Here is an 18,404-nt window from a genome sequence, read left to right on the forward strand (position 1 = left end):
CCCAGAGTCAGTCCATCTACATCTAAAGTGCTGCTGGAGCTGGACAGCTTTCCTCAGGAGAACCCGCATGACCTGTTCGAGATTTGAGTAGGATAGAGTATCTATGTACTGCAGATTCATACTGGTTAAAAAACCCATCCCTTAAATGAATCCAGCTCCAGCAGGGCTTCATACTCAAGACTGAATCGCTGGCATCACATCTGCGCCTCTTCGATCTGGACACAGACTTTAGTAAAATTGACTTTTTGGATGTTCCTCAAAGCAGCAAATTCCAGGAACCTGACTTTAGACGAGTGCTTATAGAGAAAACTCAGCTTCCAGGCCATCTTTTAAAGAATGCTGCACCAAACGCCGGCGTGTATTCTGATTTATAACCGAGCTAAAATGTGTAAACGTTGTTGTGCTTGTCATTCACACACTCTCAAAACAGATGTGTTAGAAACATCACATAGTGCTATTTTTAAACACAACAGTGTTCCCAGTTGAGACTAGCAGTGTTCTAGCACATTATGTGTCACTTTTAACACATCCAGTATGTATTATTTTATATAATCTGGGCAATATTTTAACACATATGGTGTGTTGTAGTTGTGTACACTATGTTTGTACACAAAATGAATGATGTTATTGTAACAACACAATGAAGTGCTGTTAATTAACACAGTTCTGACAGCAGTGTGTGTTACGTGTAAATCATTGATTGATGTGTGTTTTTGTTTTTATTCGGATAAACAAAAGTGATATATTTTTAAAGTTTAAATTGTGTTTGTTTTCCACTTTTTTTCTGACTGCAAAATAAAATCCTGATCTATCTGGACGACTTTAATCGGCTTGTGCTCTTTTTTGTAGAGTAAGAACTTTTTGCTGTCGTCTTAACGATGCGTAGTGAGGTTTTGTTAAAACCTCGTTAAGCCCCAGACATCCCTAATTACTTCATTAAGACGGAGTGTCTGCTGAGCCAGACTTCACTCGCAAATAAACTTGTTATTTTCCTCTCTTTTGGTCGGAGGCTTCAATAAAATCATGTCTGCTTGGCAACCAATGAGAATGTGTTCCTCACCACAAACTCGCCCGGCTCTCCAGCTCATTTTTATACACATAGGTATGTTTAGAAACAGTGCTGAACTCTTAAATCATTGAATAATTCTCATTTTAAATTGATTCTTTATCTAATTTTTAGACATTTAGCTAGTGAAAGTGTCTTTTATTTAAGTTGCTACAAAGGCTACTTTGAGAAAAGCCATAGAAGAACCACTTTTGGTTGTATAAATAAAATCTGAAAGTGATGTCTGAGTGGGAAAAAAACTCTGGACGTTTTACTTGTTTGAAGTAATTTTCTCTACTAAAATTGTTTTATTTCATGGGCAAATAGTTTTACATATTTCAGAATTTGCCAATGGAATGAAATGAAACACTTAGATATGATTACTTTTGACAAGTAAAAATAAATACTCCCACAGCAGCCTTGAAATGACATTCAATATTTAGATTCGATTTTTGTAGTACTACTATATAAATGTCACCTCAATACAAAGTATTTCATGATCAATGGATAAATAAAAATGAATAATGCTCAAAGAATGTGTCTTGTTTGTGTTAAAATAAAAGGGTTCCACTGTTCCACATTCTCGGTACTACACATAACCACTGTAGTGGCACTAGATTAAAAATAATTAAAAAATAATAAAAAATAATAAAAAAAACTTTAGCATGTATCTACACATAAAGGTGCCAAAATAGTTAAAAAGTTAATAAAAACAATGGATCTATTTAGAACAATTTCAAGAATCATTTGAATTCATTAGTGATTCAAACTGTCCTTTAAGGAACTGTTCTTTAAGGAACCTTTTAAGGAGTTAAAGTGTAAGAACCTATTTTCAGTACTCTGCAGAGTACTATGTTAGCGTGTAGAAGAACCAGTTTGATAGATAGTGATGAGTGATAAAGATAAAAGCCTGAGCCTGGGAACGAGTAAGAGGCCAGCACCCTGAGATCTAAGTAGTCTTAATGGTTCATAATATGTAATAAGATCCCGCAGGTACTCAGGAGCGAGGCCATGTAGGGCTTTATATGTTAATAGAAGAATTTTATAATCAGTACTCTGGGAGAAGGAAAGCATTTCATGTCCTTTACACAGTCCTCCATTTTCTATAATTTATCATCAGGTTTGGCTGATATATAGAGCTGTGTGTCATCTGCAGAACAGTGGAAATTAACGCCATGTCTGCTTATAACTGAGCCCAGTGCTAACATGTATAATGTAAATAATAGTGGTCCTAGAATAGAGCCTTGTGGAACTCCATATATTACTTCTGTGTGATTTGAAGATAAATCTTTTATCTTTATGATCTGATGGAGTTCAGTTAGATATGATCTGAACCACGATAGAACTGTTCCTGTGATTCCAACCATGTTCTCTAATCTTTCTAGTAGAATAGTGTGATCTACTGTATCAGAGGCTGCACTGAGGTCTAGTAGAGCTAATAAAGATACATAGCCTTGATCAGAGGCAGGAAGGAGATGGTGTGTCATCTTCACTAGGGCTGTCTCTGTGCTGTGATTGGGTCTGAAGGGCTGTCTCTGTGCTGTGATTGGGTCTGAAGGACTGTCTCTGTGATGTGATTGGGTCTGAAGGGCTGTCTCTGTGCTGTGATTGGGTCTGAAGGGCTGTCTCTGTGCTGTGATTGGGTCTGAAGGGCTGTCTCTGTGCTGTGATTGGGTCTGAAGGACTGTCTCTGTGATGTGATTGGGTCTGAAGGGCTGTCTCTGTACTGTGATTGGGTCTGAAGGGCTGTCTCTGTGCTGTGATTGGGTCTGAAGGGCTGTCTCTGTGCTGTGATTGGGTCTGAAGGACTGTCTCTGTGATGTGATTGGGTCTGAAGGGCTGTCTCTGTGCTGTGATTGGGTCTGAAGGGCTGTCTCTGTACTGTGATTGGGTCTAAAGGGCTGTCTCTGTGCTGTGATTGGGTCTGAAGGGCTGTCTCTGTGCTGTGATTGGGTCTGAAGGGCTGTCTCTGTACTGTGATTGGGTCTAAAGGACTGTCTCTGTGCTGTGATTGTGTCTGAAGGGCTGTCTCTGTGCTGTGATTGGGTCTGAAGGGCTGTCTCTGTGCTGTGATTGGGTCTAAAGGGCTGTCTCTGTGCTGTGATTGGGTCTGAAGGGCTGTCTCTGTGCTGTGATTGGGTCTGAAGGGCTGTCTCTGTACTGTGATTGGGTCTAAAGGGCTGTCTCTGTGCTGTGATTGGGTCTGAAGGACTGTCTCTGTGCTGTGATTGGGTCTGAAGGACTGTCTCTGTGATGTGATTGGGTCTGAAGGGCTGTCTCTGTACTGTGATTGGGTCTAAAGGGCTGTCTCTGTGCTGTGATTGGGTCTAAAGGGCTGTCTCTGTGCTGTGATTGGGTCTAAAGGGCTGTCTCTGTGCTGTGATTGGGTCTGTATCCAGATTGAATTTCTCATACATGTGATTTTTACTCAGGTATAAGCAGAGTTGTTGGGCCACAGCTTTTTCTAATATCTTGGATATAAATTAGAAATAAACTAATCTGTAATTAGACGATACACTAGGATCAAGATCTGGTTTCTTGTTTAAAAGTTTTATAATTGGTAATTTAAGGGGTTTGGGTACATGCCCTAAGCTAAGGGATGAGTTTACTATTGTTGAAAGAGGTCTGATTATAATTGGGAGTACACACACACCCACACACACCCCAACAGCAAATTAACAAACAAAACAGGCAAACAAACCTGCTTTTCTGTTTTAATCAGGAAGAGAGAGAGAGAGGTACAAAATAGACATTCTTTTCTATACAAGAATACAAGCAGAATAATAAACACTAGCAAAGTTAAGTACACTGGAAAAGGCTTTGTCGTTCTTCGTTACTAAGATCCAGTTAGTGGACAGACAGGTAGACGAGGCTAAGGGCACATAGGTGAAGTTCTGTTTTTGGTCGTGGGTGAATATTTACACATTTGGTTTTAAGGCAAGAGAAGAGAAGATACAAATACAGAGAACAGCATTAAGACGTTAGCGGCTCAGCGGCCGGTGAGTCTTTAGTCTTACAGGCTAAATAAATCAGAACATGTCGATAGCATAAAAGCACGAGTACACACACGTCAGGAGGTATACCAAACAGTACAACTGCACAAAGCTATCATAAAAAAAATACACCACACACCTTTACTGTGTGCAAGGAACATCAGCGCCCCCTAGTGAGCAGGAATGTTAAGCTAGCTACAGTCTGAACTGTTCAGGTCAGTGGTGCTAGAGTCAGGCCTCGCTGTGACTCAGGGCGAGGTTTAAACAGACCCAGATTAGCCCTTTACACTGGGAATATTGTGCCGATTGTGCCAAAGGTTACGTGTAGAAGGATAAAAACAGGTAAAGTGGGATACGCTAGCTTTAAGGCATGCTTGCTATTGGCAACCAATAAACCAATAATGGCTGTGATGTTAAAAGCACATCTATAAATGTCATAGTAGCGTAAACCACCTAGCAACAGTTGCTACGTCTGTATGCATTTTGTGGGAGAAGCATGGCTGGGTTGTCGGGATTGTTGGGATGTTCTTTGTTTTAAAATGAGTAATTTAATGTTTTGTACTGCTAGCTACTGTTAGTTAGCATCACCCTATGTTCATGTTCACTTAGCCTACCCTGTGCTGGTCTGTAATGCTAACAGAGAAAGTTCTGTGTTGACGTGACTTAATTAAGGCTGTTTATGGGATGCACTTCACTGTTAAATGATAGTATGTACTGTAAAGGGAACCCCAGTATAGAGTTAGCTCAGTATGGGTTTTGATGAACTAGCTGAAAGTGTCCCACTTTATCTGAATCCACGCTAAACAGGTACATACACAGAGGGATTTATTTCAGCTGCATCCACCAAGAAACAGTCTGCAGGTTCTCCTGGGCTAAAACTAAAAACCCAGAGTCGTCATGGCAACTTCACCCAAAACAAGACCACGCCCACAGAGACGATACGCACCATGATTATTTACAGAAGTCACGCGCATATTCATAGTGGTTTGGTTAAAGGCAACAAGGTGAAGAACAAAAGTCAACAAGTTTGCAGAAAGAACGGAACCCCCACCCCACCCCACCCCACCCCACCCCACCCCAGCCCACAATTCCTACAGAATATTCCAGAAACTGGAATGCCGAAAACACCGCACACAAAACGTCTGGGGACACCTCGCCTTCTTCCATAACTGATCAATGAAATAAAAACGCTCAGTGATTATGAAGCAGATGTTCAGCTTCAGTCCTCCGCTACACTGGTTCTTCAAGGCTTCTTTGATCTATATAGACCTACAACATCTAACAGAACTCCTTGAATGCTAAAATAACTTTCTTGTGTGTGGTTCTTTACAGAACCTCTTAAAGATGGTTCTACATAGTGCAACCAAAAAGGGTAATAAGTAACAGAACCCTATATGAATAGCAGTATCAAGGTAAACAAAACCCAAATAATTCCTATCTTCTGCAAACGTTTAATAATATAGATGTCAAATGAAATGGGTTCTTTAAAGGTTCTTTAGTAAGAACAACATCTCTATTTATAACCACAATTTAGTAAATCAAACTGTTGTACATGATTCTTTACATAACTTTAGGTAAGCAAAGGTAAACAAAAGTTCTGAATCTAAGAACCTTTTTCTATATCATACAGGACCCTTCCTGGTTAGAGCGCTGGTTGGTGAAGTCAATGGTGTAAAAGACTTTTTAAAAATAGGTCGAAGAATCACCACATCATGCAAAGAAGAACCCTTAAGAACCCTTTGAGGCACTTTTTGTTTTTAGTTGTTTCGGAGTGCTGATGTCTCAGCAGTGTGTGATTTAGGTTTTAGCCTTGAGAACCATTCAGCAGTTCCACAAATGGCAAAAACCAACAGCTCTCTTTAATATGGTCAGTTAAAGCAAAAAAAAAAAAAAAGCGAGGCGTCCCCAGGCTCCAGACAGTCAGTGCAGGTGTACTGTAGTGGACGTACTGGAACATCTGCTTGGAAGCCCCATCCTGGTATATTTGGTTAGATACAGTGTGTAGAGGTAAAGGGTTGTATAAGGCCGTCAGATCTGTGAGATATGGTCACCGGAGTTAAAGCGGCTGAAGATGAGGCGAGAGAACAGATCAGAACCCTCATACTGATCTGCTGATGAACTGGAGAGGACAGTGCTAACACAGAACTGGTGAGAAGTTTGGACACACCGTTTCTTTTTCTTTTTTATTATTAAATTCCTTTTTTAGATGTTTTATAATAACCATAATACTTTAACACTATGTAAATAAGCTCTGTTCTGATTGGTTAGTGTAATGTAAAAAAATTACATTGTAAAAATGGTGAATATTTTTTTTCTGAAAATAAATGTTCACTTAAAGGTAACTTTTGTTGTTTAAATAATATATTTATATATAATACAATTTGAATCAAACTTTGAAAACACTTAAACATCCATCCAATCAGGTGGGTCCAAACCTTGGTTTACTACACTGGTTAAGCTGGCGTAGAGTATGCAGTATTCGGTTCAGTGATTCAGTGCATTGGTGCCAATTCTGTCCCATCTCCACCGCCACGATAAACTCCACCCACACAACAAAGCTGCAATTAGGTGAGAAAGCCTAGTTTACAGTTTCCCTCGCAGTTATCCCAAACATTACAGTAATCAACAAGTTTGGTGGCTAAAGTCTTTAAATGCTACTACTGTTTTAGCTACGCTAACATACTTTAGTCCGTGTTCTAGATAACAGTGAATTGTTACAGTGTCATAAGCAAGTCTATTGGAGATTAGTGTGTAATTTAAGATTTTAGTTAAATTAGCACAATGTTAATTGCTAATCCATGTCTAACACACTGCTTATTAGCTACATTAGCCTTAAAACTAAAGCAGCACCAAAGAGCTGTAAAACTAAAACTAAATGATCACATCACAAATATCTAAAAATTTTAATTCTGAGATTGCTGTAAGAATATTATATGATTATTTGTATTTATTTCTAAGCATTGTTACTTGTTTAAAAGTGATTTTATTTAAGTGATTTTCCTTCTTTGGTTTAAACCCAAAATATAATATGTACATAAATAAGTTAAATAATAATCTGAGAAATATTAGATATTTAGATTAGATGGTTTCTTTTTGTTTATTACAGTGTATATTTGGGATTAAGTGGGGGGAACTGTGTATATTGGATTTTTTTGTAAGAAACAAATAGCGATTAAAAAGTGGGATCAGATAAACACACCTCATTTATAAACACTCAAGCGTCTTCGGACCAAACACAAAACTAATGCATCCACAGGTTTAAAAGCTGGACTTTTCTGAATAAAACACTTCCATTGATAACAAGGGCTGTGCGCTAACTCGCCCTCTATAACTGAGCCTGTATTTTAACCTCTTGCTGAAAAACAGGTACACAGGTAATGGAATTATTTGGTCAGTTGCAAAGAAATTCTGATCTAGAGACAAAGTAAACAAAGAAAAGTGGAGAATGTTAAAAGACTGGAGGCCTCAAGGAGACGCTGAGATGTTTAATCCTCGTGTTCTGTTAACACCCACAGATAAATTACATTTCCCAAATATAGCTATTTCTCTTTTCTTTAAACTGTTTAAAAACATATTTTTGGCTCAGGTTTTGCAAAACATCCTAAAAGCAAAAACTGGCAGAGTTACGGTCTTTGAAGTGGGTATGTACAGGGTTAATGTTGTATAACCATCTGTTTTGGTCCATTCATTGTGGAATGTTTCATTATTTACTAAAATAGAAAGTAGATTTAACTGTAAATATAACCTTAGTGGCACAATGCAGGGTTAAGGCCTCAATTCTTTCTATTTACTGGGGTTTTGTTATAAAACAAGTCAACTAGAAATCCAGATCAGTTTTGAGGGTTAAAATCTGCTCAGCCTGCTGTTTTTCTACAGCTCGTTTTCTGAGGAGCTGTAAAGAGTCCTCCGGTCAGTGATTACTCATTACAGTGGTCAGAGTAGAGTAGAGTAGAGTACAGTAGAGTAGAGTAGAATACAGTAGAGTAGAGCAGAGTAGAGTAGAGTAGAATACAGTAGAGTACAGTAGAGTAGAGCAGAGTAGAGTAGAGTAAGGGAATAATTGGTGTGTGTTTTAGCTGTACTGAAGAGTGTGTGTGTGTGTGTGTGTGGTAAAGCATAATAACAGCGACAAGAAGGCTTAACACACATCACACACTCCTCCTGCACGCTGCGAGTGTGTGCAGGCTCTGCTTCATTTGGAAAAGCGCTTCCTCTGGAGGTCTGGAGTCGTTAGGATGTAAATCATACTTCACATTATGGAACGCAGTGCAAAAATCTGTCCGTCCAGATCATCCTTGTTTTTCCTCTTTAGTGGTTAACACCGTGAACAAAATGACATCATCATCGTCAAAAGAGGGAGAGAGAGAGAGAGAGAGAGAGAGAGAGAGAGAGAGAGAGGGGAGACAGAGAGGGGAGACAGAGAGAGGAGACACTTTTGCCGCTGCCAGGTGGTATGATCCCCTCTGGGTAAAACATTTCTAAGAGCAGAATCTTCATCCTGTCTTCTTAAATTTGGCTCCTCGTCTCCAGCCAAGTGGACAGTCCGCTCCGTAAGGCACACAGGAATACAAAAACGGAGTAACAGCCTGGAACTACCATTTCAGTAAAAACAAAACAGAGGTGAAAACGCGCCGCAGCAGCAGCTCGAACGTCCTTTCTCCTTCACCTGCTGACATGTCAGTGTACGTATCTGGGAGTGGATGGAGAGAAAGTCCCGGGACTCCCAAAGTTTTCCGGTTAGCTTACCCACACTGCTCTACTGACGCAGCTTTAATAAAACCTAGGAGGAAATAGCGCTGAAGTAAAACAGGAAGTGACATCACTGCGGCCCCTCCTGTCAAAGGCACTGCTGGTCCTAGGGAACCAGTCTCACACAGTCATGTGAGTGGAGCTCCACTGTGAGTGGACAGTTTTTTGTAGGGAACATGGGCGTGGCCTATGTGGCCTACTGGTCGTGCTCCATAGGCTCATCAGGGAGGCTGAAAGAGAGAGAGAGAGAGAGAGAGAGAGAGAGAGAGAGATTTGGGTCCACTTTATTGTGCTTCCACTCACTGGCCACTTTAGAAACATCTTCCTATAGATGTAGTTGGTAGAATCACCTCTTGCTGGTCAGAACTCCTACAGACAGAGATGCTAAAGCCTTCACAGCGTCCGTCTCCTCACAGTCTCCTTTCTGAGCACCAAGGAAAGACAAGCCTACTGAGCCCACCAACGGCTTCAGACATGACCAGTACTGACCTATGAGAGAGAGAGAGAGAGAGGCAGGGACAAAAACAGAGAGACAGAGAGAGAGAGAGCCAGGGACAGAGAGAGAGAGAGAGAGAGAGAGAGAGAGAGAGAGAGAGAGAGAGAGAGAGAGGCAGGGACAAAAACAGAGAGACAGAGAGAGAGAGAGCCAGGGACAGAGACAGAGAGAGAGAGAGAGAGAGAGAGAGAGAGAGAGGCAGGGAAAAAACAGAGACAGAGAGAGAGAGAGCCAGGGACAGAGACAGAGAGAGAGAGAGAGAGAGAGAGAGAGAGAGAGAGAGAGGCAGGGACAAAAACAGAGAGACAGAGAGAGAGAGAGCCAGGGACAGGGACAGGGAGACGGAAAGAGAGAGAAAACTTTGAACTCACTGCATCTTCTTTACTTTATGGGAATATTTATGTGCAGCTGAACCAAACAGAGAAACATAATAATCATCCTAATTATAATTAATTACCAATTAAACGTGTGCTACCAGGAATCCTGCATTCCAGCATAATTACAGTCAGACGGGAGAGAGAGAGAGAACACAGCCTAAACACACATACTTGCTCTGATTGTAAATGCCTTTGTTTTCATGTATTTATTAATTTATTAATGAATTAGGTTTAACCCTACAGATTCCCGTGGCTGGTAATTCTGGTCATTTTGTATAATTACATTTTAACCAAGAAATTCAATGATTTTCTAATGTTTGTCTTCTAATCTCTCCGTGTTCAGAAGGTTCAGAGTTGTTGTGAAGATGCTTTGGCAATGTTGTGTGTAAACAAGCCCAGACCAATAAACTGAACTGAGGAAGGAGAGACGGCGATGAGAGAGAGACACTCACTCTGTATCTGCAGCACTCTCTGTAGTGACAGAACTGCATTAGCACTGGGGTTCTGAAGGAGAACCTCTTCTGGGAAGGGATCCTGAAAAATAGAGTGAGAGTGAGCAAGAGAGAGGGAAGGAGAGATCATAGAGAAAGAGAGAGAGAGAGAGAGAGAGAGAGAGAGAGAGAGAGAGAGAGAGAGAGAGAGGGAGAGGGAGAAAGAAAGAGAGAGAGAGAAAGAAAGGGAGAGAGAGAGAGAGTAAGAAAGGGAGAGAAAGAGAGAGAGAGAAAGAAAGGGAGAGAGAGAGAGTAAGAAAGGGAGAGAAAGAGAGAGAGAGTAAGAAAGGGAGAGAGAGAGAGAAACAGAGTAAGAAGGGGAGAGAGAGAGAGAGAGAGAGAGAGAGAGAAAGAGAAAGAGAGAGAGTAAGAAAAGGAGAGAGAGAGAGTGAGCAAGAGAGAGAGTATATTATATATTATATTGTTTTATATATTAAATATACTATATTGTTTAGGTGGTTGCTATGATGAGGTTGCCACAAACTTGTTGATACGCCATAGCTGATGGTTGCCAGGGTGTTGCTAGGATATTGCTTGGTGGTTTCCATGAGCTCTTTAATTGTTCTCTGTAGTTTCTATGGTGTGCCAATTGTGAAGAGCTGAAGTGCTATATTATTTCAGGTGGTTGCTAAGGTGCAAATAGCTGGAGTGCTATATTATTTCAGGTGGTTGCTAAGGTGCAAATAGCTGGAGTGCTATATTATTTCAGGTGGCTGCTAAGGTGCAAATAGCTGGAGTGCTATATTATTTCTGGTGGTTACTAAGGTGCAAATAGCTGGAGTGCTATATTATTTCAGGTGGTTGCTAAGGTGCAAATAGCTGGAGTGCTATATTATTTCAGGTGGTTGTTAAGGTGCAAATAGCTGGAGTGCTATATTATTTCAGGTGGTTGTTAAGGTGCAAATAGCTGGAGTGCTATATTATTTCAGGTGGTTGTTAAGGTGCAAATAGCTGGAGTGCTATATTATTTCTGGTGGTTGCTAAGGTGCAAATAGCTGGAGTGCTATATTATTTCAGGTGGTCACTAAGGTGCGAATAGCTGGAGTGCTATATTATTTCAGGTGGTTGCTAAGGTGCAAATAGCTGGAGTGCTATATTATTTCTGGTGGTTACTAAGGTGCAAATAGCTGGAGTGCTATATTATTTCAGGTGGTTGCTAAGGTGCAAATAGCTGGAGTGCTATATTATTTCAGGTGGTTGTTAAGGTGCAAATAGCTGGAGTGCTATATTATTTCTGGTGGTTGCTAAGGTGCAAATAGCTGGAGTGCTATATTATTTCAGGTGGTTGCTAAGGTGCAAATAGCTGGAGTGCTATATTATTTCAGGTGGTTGTTAAGGTGCGAATAGCTGGAGTGCTATATTATTTCAGGTGGTTGCTAAGGTGCGAATAGCTGGAGTGCTATATTATTTCTGGTGGTTACTAAGGTGCAAATAGCTGGAGTGCTATATTATTTCAGGTGGTTGCTAAGGTGCAAATAGCTGGAGTGCTATATTATTTCAGGTGGTTGCTAAGGTGCAAATAGCTGGAGTGCTATATTATTTCAGGTGGTTGTTAAGGTGCGAATAGCTGGAGTGCTATATTATTTCAGGTGGTTGCTAAGGTGCGAATAGCTGGAGTGCTATATTATTTCTGGTGGTTACTAAGGTGCAAATAGCTGGAGTGCTATATTATTTCAGGTGGTTGCTAAGGTGCAAATAGCTGGAGTGCTATATTATTTCAGGTGGTTGCTAAGGTGCAAATAGCTGGAGTGCTATATTATTTCAGGTGGTTGCTAAGGTGCAAATAGCTGGAGTGCTATATTATTTCTGGTGGTTGTTAAGGTGTGAATAGCTGGAGTGCTATATTATTTCTGGTGGTTGTTAAGGTGTGAATAGCTGGAGTGCTATATTATTTCTGGTGGTTGTTAAGGTGCAAATAGCTGGAGTGCTATATTATTTCTGGTGGTCGCTAAGGTGTGAATAGCTGGAGTGCTATATTATTTCAGGTGGTCGCTAAGGTGTGAATAGCTGGAGTGCTATATTATTTCAGGTGGTCGCTAAGATGTGAATAGCTGGAGTGCTATATTATTTCAGGTGGTCGCTAAGGTGTGAATAGCTGGAGTGCTATATTATTTCAGGTGGTCGCTAAGGTGTGAATAGCTGGAGTGCTATATTATTTCAGGTGGTCGTTAAGGTGTGAATAGCTGGAGTGCTATAATATTTCTGATGGTCGCTAAGATGTGAATAGCTGGAGTGCTATATTATTTCTGGTGGTCGCTAAGGTGTGAATAGCTGGAGTGCTATATTATTTCAGGTGGTCGCTAAGGTGTGAATAGCTGGAGTGCTATATTATTTCAGGTGGTCGCTAAGGTGTGAATAGCTGGAGTGCTATATTATTTCAGGTGGTCGCTAAGGTGTGAATAGCTGGAGTGCTATATTATTTCAGGTGGTCGCTAAGGTGTGAATAGCTGGAGTGCTATATTCAGGTGGTCGCTAAGGTGTGAATAGCTGGAGTGCTATATTATTTCAGGTGGTCGCTAAGGTGTGAATAGCTGGAGTGCTATATTATTTCAGGTGGTTGTTAAGGTGCGAATAGCTGGAGTGCTATATTATTTCAGGTGGTCGCTAAGGTGTGAATAGCTGGAGTGCTATATTATTTCAGGTGGTTGTTAAGGTGCGAATAGCTGGAGTGCTATATTATTTCAGGTGGTCGCTAAGGTGTGAATAGCTGGAGTGCTATATTATTTCAGGTGGTCGCTAAGGTGTGAATAGCTGGAGTGCTATATTCAGGTGGTCGCTAAGGTGTGAATAGCTGGAGTGCTATGTTATTTCAGGTGGTCGCTAAGGTGTGAATAGCTGGAGTGCTATGTTATTTCAGGTGGTTGCTAAGGTGTGAATAGCTGGAGTGCTATATTATTTCTGATGGCTGCTAGAATGTTCCTAGATGGATTGTTAAATGGCTGATAAGGTGCTGCTAAAATGTTGCCACATTTTAGCCAATGGCTGCTAAGGTGTTTAGACCATGTTTCAGGTAGTTGCTAAGGTGTCGCTATGTGCGTGTGTGTGTCTGTGTATGTGTGTGTGTTGGTATCACACACTAGGAAGTAGTAACACTAGAAAGCCTGTTTTTTTCAAAGGTTCTTTAGAACAGGCAACGGTGCTTTAGAGAACCACTACAAATCAAAGAGCCATTCAAAAGCTTAAATGGTTCTTTGCCTGGCTGAAGGATTTTTCGGGTTGGTGGAAAACCTTTTGTAGATGGTTCAATATAGAAACTTTTAGAAATGGGTTCTGCAGAGCATCAAGAGTGTTCAGAAGTGTATAGCAATATAAGGGGGAAATTCAACTATAATACACAATAACTGATAATGCAGTGAAGACGTTCTGATGGCTCTAGAACATGTGTTCTACCTCCAGTCCCAGAAGAGCGCTGACACAGGCCTCTGATGCATCACAGATTGCCGTTAGGTCGTGACCCCCTTCCAACGCCAAAACCACACGTCCCCCAGCCAACGTCATCAGCTGCCGGGTCAGGAACCCAAAACCTGACAGGAAAAACAACCACATCATTGGTGACCATTGAGAGGAAGCCTGCGGTAGGTGTTTCTAATAAAGTGGCCAGTGAGTTGAAGCCTGCGGTAGGTGTTTCTAATAAAGTGGCCAGTGAGTTGAAGCCTGCGGTAGTTGTTTCTAATAAAGTGGCCAGTGAGCGGAAGCCCAAGGTAGGTGTTTCTAATAAAGTGGCCAGTGAGCGGAAGCCCAAGGTCGGTGTTTCTAATAAAGTGGCCAGTGAGCGGAAGCCCAAGGTAGGTGTTTCTAAAAAAGTGGCCATATTATACATTATCATAATGATTATCATACATTTGGCTGTGACTTTGTATCCTCCTAGTGGCGCTGGATGTCCCTCTGCAGCATCAAATCCAGATGAGACCAGGATCATATCTGGAGAAAACTCCCGTGCAATAGGCATCACCACGGTCCTACACAACACACACAACACACACGTTTATTATACTGCATTCCAAACCTAAACAATGGTCCCTTTTAAACCAGACTGAACTAAAGTAACTAAGGAAGCATTTAGTGGGGATGAGATTGGTGACAGTCTAATTCCAGTGTTTGTTAGCAGTGGTAGCCTGGTATCTCCCTAAAGAAGCTCACACCAGTGAATCTGGAGTCAGGGATCATCATGATGGGGTGGTTTTCTCTGAGCTGCTCTATAGTTGGTGAGGGAGAGAAAAACGCAGCACTGATTCTAATAGAGGTTTAAAGAAGCCGTCGTGAAACACTGCAGTCAAACCAGAATCTGCTGCTCCACCCTTTTTATTTTTATTATTATTATTATGATGATGATGATGAAGAATGGAAACATCCTCTATATAAGAAGTATCAAACTGTAATATTGCTGCTCATCATCACTGATATGCGCTCCCTCACTCTCCTTCTCTTTTACTCTCTCCGTCTCTCTCTCTCCCCCCGCCCCCCCCCCCCCCCCCCCCCCCCCTCTATGTAGGGGATCGTGGGTAGTTTTATTGGTCCGGAGGGAGGTGGGGTGGTTTCCACGGTGAGGGAGGTTGGGGGTGAAGTGGGGGATTGTGGGTAATTAGAGTGAATGGCTCCCAGATGGCGGGCTGTCAGTGACGTGAGCCGAGTGACAAAATCCTAACGAGAACCAGCAGCCTGCGGCGGCTTTGATCTGAGAGTGATGAGAGAGAGAGAGAGAGAGAGAGAGAGAGAGAGAGAGAGAGAATAATAAGAGAGAAAAGCAAGTGAGAATGAAAGTAAGAGTGTGTGTGACAGAAAGTGAGACAGAGAGTGAGACTGAAAGTGAGAGTATGTGTTTGTGAGAGAGAGAGAGAGACAGAGAGAGAGAAAGAGAAGTGGAAAGACTATTTGAAAAAGCTCAGTGAGAGAAAGAAAGGGAGAGGGTGGTGAAGTGGAGGTGGAGCTGCACAAACACATGAAAGGTCTAGAACCCAGAAAGCGCTGGTTCTGCAAGAGAGCCCACCCAGTCTGCTGGGTTTTAGTCAAAGCTCAACTACCTTTCCCTCCAAAGCCCACAGAGCTTTCCTAAAACCACCACCAGTGGCAATTAACCGCCATGTGGAAGTGGCAGCGCGAGAGCTGCCCTGGAAAAAAAGAGAGCTGAGAATGATTTGGCGCCCTCACCAAGCTCTCGCCACGGGGTTACAGCTGGTTGGATGTCCGGCTGAGGTCAAAGAGCTCATGATCACAGACCAGTCCATCCCACTGACATTCAAACAAGCCCCTGCTCGGGTTTGGTTCTGTGTATGAGGTTCTTTAGTGTACCAGTGGGTCTGCCACTGGTGGCCACTGCAGAGAGATGTCTTCAGAAAAAAATGGGTTTAGGTTACTCCATCACTGTCTTACCTGAAGGCAGCCAGGTACTCAGCGTCACCCATGGGGGGCTCCAGACCTCCAGTCCATGCCACGTTCACATTAAACCCCTCACCAGCACCAGAACCCACCTGAGAACAGAGAGACGTGAATCATCTGCTGACAATCTTCTGAAGATTAAAGGTCTACTTCAAACTTGTAGGTCTGCTGCAGACCTACTAAAGGTCTGCTGTGTAGGTCTACTGTAGGTCTACCAAAGGTCTGCTGTGTAGGTCTACTGTAGGTCTACTAAAGGTCTGCTGTGTAGGTCTACTGTAGGTCTACTAAAGGTCTGCCGAGTAGGTCTGCTGCAAGTCTACTAAAGGTCTGCTGTAGTTCTATACAAATAAATTTGACTTGACTTGACTTGACTACTAAAGGTCTGCTGCAGGTCTGCTGTGTAGGTCTGCTAAAGGTCTGCTGTAGGTCTGCTGTGTAGGTCTGCTAAAGGTCTGCTGTAGGTCTGCTGTGTAGGTCTGCTAAAGGTCTGCTGCAGGTCTGCTGTGTAGGTCTGCTAAAGGTCTGCTGTAGGTCTGCTGTGTAGGTCTGCTAAAGGTCTGCTGTAGGTCTGCTGTGTAGGTCTGCTGAAGGTCTGCTGTAGGTCTGCTGTGTAGGTCTGCTGTAGGTCTGCTGTAGGTCTGCTGTGTAGGTCTGCTGAAGGTTTGAAATCCACTGATGATAAGAGCTGAATAGAATAGCTGAATGTTTCTGACCTCCGCTGGTCCGCCGCTTCCAGGGAAGAAGTTGCCATTGTCGTAGCGGTGGAGTGACATGTACAGCACACTGGGGTCATTGTAGAAAATCTCCTGGGTGCCGTTGCCATGGTGAACGTCCTGTCAGAATATCAGGAGATTTGGTTATAAAGAGTAAAAAGTGACTTTTTCAGATCATCATTTAGAAAAATGTGTGGCGACACCTGTTATCTGTATGAAAAACAAATATATATATCATATATATCATTATATTAAATATATGTGAGATTATATTTACAGTAAATGATATTCTTATTAAATATGTTAACATTTTAAGTAAATGTACAGAAAGACTAATCTTTTTTTATGGTGGTATTGTGGTCTGATCCAGAACTCAGCCCAGTTTTTAACAACTATTGTTGGGCTTTATCAAGCCGACCAGTCTTAGTCCAAAACCCAGTGTCCAGATGATCATGTATAATAAGCTGAAGTGAACGTGAAGAGCAGTGTGAACCGATGCTGTGTGCTCCTCACCCAGTCCACGATCAGGATTTTAGTGACGTTCAGCTTCTGCTGGAGCTGCTTGGCAGCAATAGCAACTGAGTTGAAGAAGCAGAAACCCCTGAGAGAGAGAGATACCCACACACACACACACACACACACACACACACTTTTTAAAATTGTTTAATTACTCAGTTTAACAGACTGGAAATAAAACGTTGACTGAGGAGCAAGACTAAAATAATGTGCTTTATTCATTTCCAATCTGATAAATTCAGTAAATAAACAGAAAATGTGTCAAAAATGTGCAGAAAAATGACATTTAGAGCTGGATAAAGATTTTGTTTTGACATACATCGTCAACTATACATGGAGTCTGTTTCATGACTGTGTGTGTTTCTATCTACATAAACAAATGACAAACTATAAAATGAAATATTCACCAATAAACCTCCTCTGTACTGAGAGAGAGAAGGAAAAAGAGAATGAGAGCAAGATGGAAAGCAGGATGTAACTCTGTGTGTGTGTGTGTGTGTGTGTGTGTGTGTGTGTGTGTGTGCGCAAGGAATCTGCAAAGCAGCAGCTCCAGTACATTAATAACGGCACCATAAATCAGCTTCCAACCTTCATTATCATCCTATAAATACACACACCAGCAGGCTGCTGATGCTACAGCACACACACACACAGAGTCCACACACACTCAAAAAATGTCACTTACATTGGGTTAGAAGGGTCTGCGTGATGTCCCGGTGGTCTGACCACAGCAAAACCATTCTAAAGCACAGAAGAAAACTGTGTTATTAACCTGGTGCAGACACACACACACACACACACACACACACACACACACACACACACACACACTCAACATTATTAACATTATTTACAGGAAGCTACATCTACAGCAGTAAAAGAAGTACTTCAGCCTACAGCAGTTTAGCTCCACCCATTCAGCCTACAGCAGTTTAGTCCCACCCATTCAGCCTACAGCAGTTTAGTCCCACCCATTCAGCCTACAGCAGTTTAGTCCCACCCATTCAGTCTACAGCAGTTTAGCTCCACCCATTCAGCCTACAGCAGTTTAGTCCCACCCATTTAGCCTACAGCAGTTTAGTCCCACCCATTCAGTCTACAGCAGTTTAGCTCCACCCATTCAGCCTACAGCAGTTTAGCCCCACCCATTCAGTCTACAGCAGTTTAGCTCCACCCATTCAGCCTACAGCAGTTTAGCCCCACCTATTTATGCTGATGTTGCAAAGAGTGCTTGTGTGTAAAACACACCTTGAGTTCCGCTTTAGCCACTCTGAAGGCCAGCTCGGTCACGCTGCCGGCTGCCATGCGCGAGGCTGTCGAGGTGTGCATCTCGTTCCAGATGGTGTCGTTGTCGACCTGTAAATGGAAACACACACATACACAGAAGAGATGGTTATGTAGAACACACATGTAAATAAGTAAACATAATAAACACACTGTTAGAGTTCAGTACTAGAGTGCCGGAGTGACAGCCGGCACAAACGCTCTTCCCCCGTATTTACATGAACCCGACTTCTGGTAAGAAGCTGAACTGAATTTAAAGATCTTATCTAGAACGTTCTCAATCATGTTTGGTTTCCCAGGGGAATGTTGACGGTGGCTGCAGCTGAGATGATCTCCACTCTCTTCAGAGAGCATTGATCCACAA

At 42.0% G+C, this 18,404-nt stretch overlaps 1 protein-coding gene across 1 annotated transcript in view; it reads right to left on the reverse strand.

Annotated features, from left to right (window-relative positions):
- Positions 1 to 5,099: 5,099 nt before the first annotated feature.
- The window catches only part of hdac7a (histone deacetylase 7a), a 31,764-nt gene continuing 18,459 nt past the window's right edge, over positions 5,100 to 18,404 (reverse strand). Inside the window, 10 exon segments of the mRNA XM_072696490.1 lie at positions 5,100 to 9,017; positions 9,138 to 9,276; positions 10,113 to 10,194; positions 13,542 to 13,675; positions 13,992 to 14,110; positions 15,522 to 15,619; positions 16,241 to 16,360; positions 16,754 to 16,841; positions 17,442 to 17,497; positions 18,005 to 18,112. Coding sequence (XP_072552591.1) covers positions 8,984 to 9,017; positions 9,138 to 9,276; positions 10,113 to 10,194; positions 13,542 to 13,675; positions 13,992 to 14,110; positions 15,522 to 15,619; positions 16,241 to 16,360; positions 16,754 to 16,841; positions 17,442 to 17,497; positions 18,005 to 18,112 — 978 coding nt within the window. The 3' untranslated portion in view covers positions 5,100 to 8,983.

The sequence above is a fragment of the Salminus brasiliensis genome, chromosome 14 (genome assembly GCF_030463535.1).
Source record: "Salminus brasiliensis chromosome 14, fSalBra1.hap2, whole genome shotgun sequence".
Taxonomy (NCBI): domain Eukaryota; kingdom Metazoa; phylum Chordata; class Actinopteri; order Characiformes; family Bryconidae; genus Salminus; species Salminus brasiliensis.